The following is a 7,236-nucleotide window of genomic DNA, read 5'->3' on the forward strand; positions in this document are numbered from 1 at the left end:
TTAGGCATCTGGTTCTGGAGCAAGTGGTAAGAGTGCGAGCTTGGCAATTGGACGAGTGAGAGTACCAGTGGCTGTTTGAATGGTTACCACTCGAGTGAGGTTGTCCTTCCCTGGATGGAGTGCAGTCACTTTCGCGAGTGGCCATCGAGTTGGTGGAGTTCGTTCATCAGTGAGAAGGACTAGTGAGCCGAGTTTGATGTCATTGCGAGCATGATGCCACTTGGTTCGAGCCAGATGACGTTGAATGTAACTGGTGGACCAGTGATTCCAAAAATGCTGGACACGTTGCTGAATGAACTGCCAGCGAGAGAGTCTTGATACTTCTGTATCCATGAGTGAAGGTTCAGGGATCGCAGCGATTGGTCTCCCAATGAGAAAATGACCTGGAGTGAGCGATGAAGGATCCTGAGGATCGTCGGATAGAGCCTCCAATGGTCTCGAGTTCAAAATCCCCTCCACTTGCGTTAAAAGAGTCGTAAGTTCTTCAAACGTGAAGGCTGATTCTCCGAGTGTGCGAGTCAGGTGATGTTTCACCGATTTCACTGCGGCTTCCCATTTACCACCCATATGGGGAGCAGCAGGAGGATTGAAATGCCATGTGATTTGATGCACAGTGGCCCAATCGAGTAGAGCATGAGATTCTTGAGTGCCTTGAGTGAAGAGTCGCTTGAGTTCCGAGTACGCGCCTTGGAATGTCGTTCCACAGTCGCTGTAGAGTGCTGTACATATCCCTCGACGGTGAATAAACCGTCGGAGAGCTGCTATAAATCCTGATGATGAGTAGTCGCTGACAAGGTCGACGTGAACTGCTGATGTGGTCAGACAGACAAACACACAGATCCAGCCCTTGTATATCCTGGATCCTCGACCTTTCCATGATTTTATTGATACTGGACCAGCGCAATCGACTCCAGTGTGAGAAAATGGTGGCGCTGGAGTGACACGTTGAGTTGGGAGTTGTCCCATTAATTGCTGAGCGCGAACACATCGATGACGAGCACAGACGAGACATTTGAGTATGTGTGAACGTACTGGTTGACGTCCACCAATGATCCAGTATCGGAGTCGAGTATGAGCGAGTGTGAGTTGAGTACCACCATGCATGGTACGCTGATGGGCATCAGAGATGACGAGTCGAGTTAGAGCAGCATCACGAGGTAGAATTGCAGGATGCTTCTGTTGATCTGAGTTTGGAGCATTTTCCAATCTCCCCCCTACTCGGATGATGCCATCGGTGTCTTGATAAACCACCAACCGAGCAAATGGGTGATCCTTTGGCCATGATGCCTGTTTTGCGAGTAATTGGAGTTCAGAGTAGAAATGAATACGTTGAGTTTCCTTGATGCAGAACTGGAGTGCGAGGTTGATTTCAGTTGATGTGAGTGGACGAGCGAGAGTCGAGTGTGGTATGCGTTTGATTATATCGCGTACCCTCCCACAAATTGCTGTAACTCTGAGCATACGCAATAGTGGGATTGGACGTTTCATTAGCGTCCAAGACGAGTTGAGTGGTTGAGCCGAAACATAGAGTGATTTGACTGGACGTTCTTCCAGGTGAGTATCTGCATCTTTATGAATAGGACTGGTTGGCCAGGACGGCGAGTCTTCGAGCAACCATGATGGGCCAGACCACCATAGTTGATGAGTTTTAAGCTGACTGGTTGTCAAGCCTCGAGTTGCACAATCTGCTGGATTGTCAGTGCCAGGGACAAACTTCCAGTGGCCATCTGGAATTAGTTCTTGAATAAATGACACCCTATTCCTGACAAAGTCTTTCCAGCGAGACGGGTGCGAGTGTATCCACGTGAGCGTGATTGATGAATCGGTCCAAAGATATGTTGGCACATGCGAGTAGTTGAGTGTAGTCTGGCAGTGTTTGACGAGTTTTGCCAACATGTGAGCCGCAGTGAGTTCCAAGCGTGGAATCGTTAGGGGTTTCAACGGTGCCACCTTGGTTTTAGAGCAAAGCAGCGTAACCTTTGCCCTCTGAGTTCGAGTTGTCGGTAGGACCTTGATAAATACTGCCGCAGCTATCGCCAATTGCGAGGCATCGGAGAATCCATGGATTTCTAGAGCCGAGTTCGTGGACGAGTGGATCCATCTGGGAATCTTGATGATATGAATCATATCGAGTTGAGTTTTGAATGAAGTCCATTTCTGTCGTAATTCTGCAGACAATGGAGTGTCCCAGCCGAGTTTTATAAGCCAAAGTTCCTGCATGAACATTTTGGCTTGAATTATGAGTGGTGATAGGAATCCCAGTGGATCAAAGATCTGAGCAATCTCTGATAGAATTGCACGTTTTGTGCACGGTTGAGTTGAGCATGGTGGCGAGTGTTTGAAAGAGAATTGATCCTTGTTTGAAGACCAGTACATCCCAAGAATTTTGGTGCTGACTTCTGGATCCTCTATTTTGTATTTTGTAATCGCTTCCGCACGATTGAGCTGAAGTAGTTTGCGATGATTGCTTGCCCATTTGGCGAGTGGGAATCCGCCCGCCTTGCACAGACCCTCGATATCATTTGCAACTGCTTGCAATGACTCGAGATCATCTGCGCCTCCGGAAATGTCGTCAACATACCGTCTTTTTATGAGTGGATCGATTGCGAGTGGGAATCTATGTCCTTCATCTTCGACCAATTGAAGCAGGGCTCGAACAGCAAGAAATGGAGCTGATTTCGTCCCATAAGTAACTGTGGTAAGTTTGAAGGGGATGATGTTTCCTTCCTCATCAAACCAGAGTATTTGTTGCAGACCCTGGTCCTTTTCGTGAACCAAAATCTGTCGATACATTTTGGTAACATCTGTGATAAAGATGAACCGGTGTTGTCGCGAGCTGATGAGTACGTCGAAGATGTTAACGAGTAATTTTGGCCCGGTATGCATGATGTCGTTGAGTGAGAGTCCTGAACTGGTTGGTTTTGAGCCGTTGAAGACCACACGGATCTTGAAGTTGTTGTTGTCCTCCTTCAGTACCCCATGGTGGGGTAGGAAGTATTGAATTGATGATGTAGATGATGCCGCAGGCATCATGTGCTTGAGTTCGAGATACTCTGCCATGAAGTTCATGTAGAGTGTTTTGAGCCGAGCATCATGATCAAGACGTCGCATGAGGTGTTGTAAGCAGCGACGAGCTGCTGTGTATGAGTTCCCCAGTTGTTGCGGGTCTGATATCAATGGCAGTCTGACGATGTATCTGCCAGAACTGTCTCGAGTGTGAGTGTCCCGGAAGTGAGCTTCACAAGCCTCTTCTTCGGGAGTTAATGAGCGTAGTTGAGTTGAACTGACCTCTTCTTGGAGCCAGAACCGAGTTAATAAGTCTTGAAGATCTTGATCATGATGATTGGAGACAGCATGATGAATTCTCAGTGGTTTGTTGAGCCGAGCTTGGACTGGACCAATGAGAATCCAGCCAAAAATTGTATTCTGGGCGAGTAATCCAGGAGATTTGCACTTGATGATCTCGCCAGTGATGACCTGGCCGTAGTAATCAGCTCCAAGGATGACATCCGTTGGACCTGGGGTTCCAAACTCTGGATCTGCGAGCGTGAGATGCGAGTACTGTGCCAAGTCGGTGTTTTGGACTTGGTCAGATGGTAATTTAGCAGTTAAACCACTGAGGATGTGAGCCTTTATCGTGAGTGATTGATCCGAGTGGTATGAACGCAGAGTGAGAGTTGCACACCCTCTGGTATGGCCAGCCTTGGCTGCACCGATCCCTAGGATAGTAAGGTGTGATCGAGCACGAGAAATATTGAGCATTCTAATTAATGAATCTGAAACAAAGGATATCTCAGAACCGGTATCTAAGAGAATGCGTATTGGGTGAGTACTTAACTTGGTCACTACGTAGACTTGACAAGTTGCTAGTAACGTAGCGTAATGATGAGTTTGAGTACAACCAGTTGTTGAGTTCTGAGTGGGCGAGTGATGAGTACGAGTGCTGCGATCATGAGTATGTTGAGCTTGAGTGTGGGCAAGTGTGTTGTTTGAGTGCGATGAGCTTGTAGTAGGCGAGTGCAAGTGAGTATCGAGTGCTTGAGTGTCGTGCGGAAGCGCAAAGTCTTATTGAGTTTGAGCAGGAGCACTTTGTCTCATGGACGACGATGCTTGGAGTGAGTGGGAGTTGGAGCGTCCGTCTTAGAAACTCCCTCCCCTGTCGATTTCTGTCCATCACAATTGGAGAATATGGTGAATTGATTATAAGATTAGAGTTTATAGAGTATAGGAGCACGAGTTTAGTCTGTGATCACTTTTACGCGGTTTCCACCATCCGATCCGGCTCGAAGGACCATAATGTAAAATATTAACTTAAAAACTACATTAAATATTTATTTGCTGGATCGGGATGGTGAAAGAAATAAGAAATCACTGATTTGGTGTATTGTCCATATTTAATAAAAATAAATCACAGATAATAGCGTCGAGTACAAGAGTCGATCACGAGTTCATATTAGAGCACTTATTGAACATTATTCGATTGCATTTGAGTTTAATTGAGTTTTATATAAATTGCATGGCACCGTACACATGAACATTATATTATATACATATAGAGCGTAGTTGAAGATCGAGTTTGTTGAGTTTAATGAGTACGAGTTTATAAATTTACACGGCACCATACACGTGAATTAATTTATACAAAAGAGCGCAATAAAGAGTAAATTATTAACAATTAATGATTTACAAATATCATCAATAGTTCGAGTATACATTTTTGTCACAATTAATTTTGATACGCGACATTGAGAACGAGTAAGAAGAGCAAAAATATAAGAAGCGTAACGAGCCGAGTCTGAACGTATAATAATTACTTTGCAGTCACAAATAAAATTTGATATTGATTTTTGAGATTAAGATTACTGGATGACTGAATGATGACATCAGTCACACTGGTTGGCATCGAGTACGAGCAAATAATTGAGCAATGAGTAATAAAGTAAATTGTAAATTGAAATAAATTATTTGTGGCTGCAAAGTCACGTGATGGCGAGTATGTGAATAGATATAGCCCGCACGTTAGTTTAACACGCGGTCACCACAGCAATGAGCACAGAGTTTATATATGACGAAACAGATATAATTGAAGAATATAGATGATGACAAATACATGGTGTATCAGCGAGTTACAATTAGAATGATGTACTTGATAGTGTAGAGTAATTAACACGATGTAATTGAATTACAATAAAAACTAGTAGCACGTGGTGTTCTATCACAAGTGTTGTAGAGTAATGCCAGTTGCCGCGTAGCTGGCTATCGAGTTGAAATTCCGAGTATCAGAGGGCGCGTCGATAGCAGCACCTCTGGTATAGTAGAGCGTAGAGTTGTCAAGTGTTCTGGCGCGAACATTTGAAATTTACGCAACATTCCGCCCGCCATCAGGAACAGAGTTGCTGATTATGATCTTGAGTACCTGATGATTGATGAGTAGCTTGCCATTAAGTTAGGCATCTGGTTCTGGAGCAAGTGGTAAGAGTGCGAGCTTGGCAATTGGACGAGTGAGAGTACCAGTGGCTGTTTGAATGGTTACCACTCGAGTGAGGTTGTCCTTCCCTGGATGGAGTGCAGTCACTTTCGCGAGTGGCCATCGAGTTGGTGGAGTTCGTTCATCAGTGAGAAGGACTAGTGAGCCGAGTTTGATGTCATTGCGAGCATGATGCCACTTGGTTCGAGCCAGATGACGTTGAATGTAACTGGTGGACCAGTGATTCCAAAAATGCTGGACACGTTGCTGAATGAACTGCCAGCGAGAGAGTCTTGATACTTCTGTATCCATGAGTGAAGGTTCAGGGATCGCAGCGATTGGTCTCCCAATGAGAAAATGACCTGGAGTGAGCGATGAAGGATCCTGAGGATCGTCGGATAGAGCCTCCAATGGTCTCGAGTTCAAAATCCCCTCCACTTGCGTTAAAAGAGTCGTAAGTTCTTCAAACGTGAAGGCTGATTCTCCGAGTGTGCGAGTCAGGTGATGTTTCACCGATTTCACTGCGGCTTCCCATTTACCACCCATATGGGGAGCAGCAGGAGGATTGAAATGCCATGTGATTTGATGCACAGTGGCCCAATCGAGTAGAGCATGAGATTCTTGAGTGCCTTGAGTGAAGAGTCGCTTGAGTTCCGAGTACGCGCCTTGGAATGTCGTTCCACAGTCGCTGTAGAGTGCTGTACATATCCCTCGACGGTGAATAAACCGTCGGAGAGCTGCTATAAATCCTGATGATGAGTAGTCGCTGACAAGGTCGACGTGAACTGCTGATGTGGTCAGACAGACAAACACACAGATCCAGCCCTTGTATATCCTGGATCCTCGACCTTTCCATGATTTTATTGATACTGGACCAGCGCAATCGACTCCAGTGTGAGAAAATGGTGGCGCTGGAGTGACACGTTGAGTTGGGAGTTGTCCCATTAATTGCTGAGCGCGAACACATCGATGACGAGCACAGACGAGACATTTGAGTATGTGTGAACGTACTGGTTGACGTCCACCAATGATCCAGTATCGGAGTCGAGTATGAGCGAGTGTGAGTTGAGTACCACCATGCATGGTACGCTGATGGGCATCAGAGATGACGAGTCGAGTTAGAGCAGCATCACGAGGTAGAATTGCAGGATGCTTCTGTTGATCTGAGTTTGGAGCATTTTCCAATCTCCCCCCTACTCGGATGATGCCATCGGTGTCTTGATAAACCACCAACCGAGCAAATGGGTGATCCTTTGGCCATGATGCCTGTTTTGCGAGTAATTGGAGTTCAGAGTAGAAATGAATACGTTGAGTTTCCTTGATGCAGAACTGGAGTGCGAGGTTGATTTCAGTTGATGTGAGTGGACGAGCGAGAGTCGAGTGTGGTATGCGTTTGATTATATCGCGTACCCTCCCACAAATTGCTGTAACTCTGAGCATACGCAATAGTGGGATTGGACGTTTCATTAGCGTCCAAGACGAGTTGAGTGGTTGAGCCGAAACATAGAGTGATTTGACTGGACGTTCTTCCAGGTGAGTATCTGCATCTTTATGAATAGGACTGGTTGGCCAGGACGGCGAGTCTTCGAGCAACCATGATGGGCCAGACCACCATAGTTGATGAGTTTTAAGCTGACTGGTTGTCAAGCCTCGAGTTGCACAATCTGCTGGATTGTCAGTGCCAGGGACAAACTTCCAGTGGCCATCTGGAATTAGTTCTTGAATAAATGACACCCTATTCCTGACAAAGTCTTTCCAGCGAGACGGGT

General features: G+C 45.9%; 1 protein-coding gene across 1 annotated transcript; it reads right to left on the reverse strand.

Moving 5' to 3' along the window:
* LOC130667187 (uncharacterized) lies at window positions 1-3,762 on the reverse strand. Its single transcript, XM_057468678.1, has one exon. It carries the CDS (start codon window positions 3,760-3,762, stop codon window positions 1-3), a length of 3,762 nt encoding a protein of 1,253 aa, XP_057324661.1.
* Window positions 3,763-7,236: the final 3,474 nt, after the last annotated feature.

This window comes from Microplitis mediator, chromosome 4 (genome assembly GCF_029852145.1).
Source record: "Microplitis mediator isolate UGA2020A chromosome 4, iyMicMedi2.1, whole genome shotgun sequence".
In the NCBI taxonomy this organism is placed as follows: Eukaryota; Metazoa; Arthropoda; class Insecta; order Hymenoptera; family Braconidae; genus Microplitis; species Microplitis mediator.

Coding starts and splice junctions, on each gene's coding strand:
- LOC130667187 (XM_057468678.1), bottom strand. CDS start 3,762: ATGCTCAATATTTCTCGTGCTCGATCACACCTTACTATCCTAGGGATC.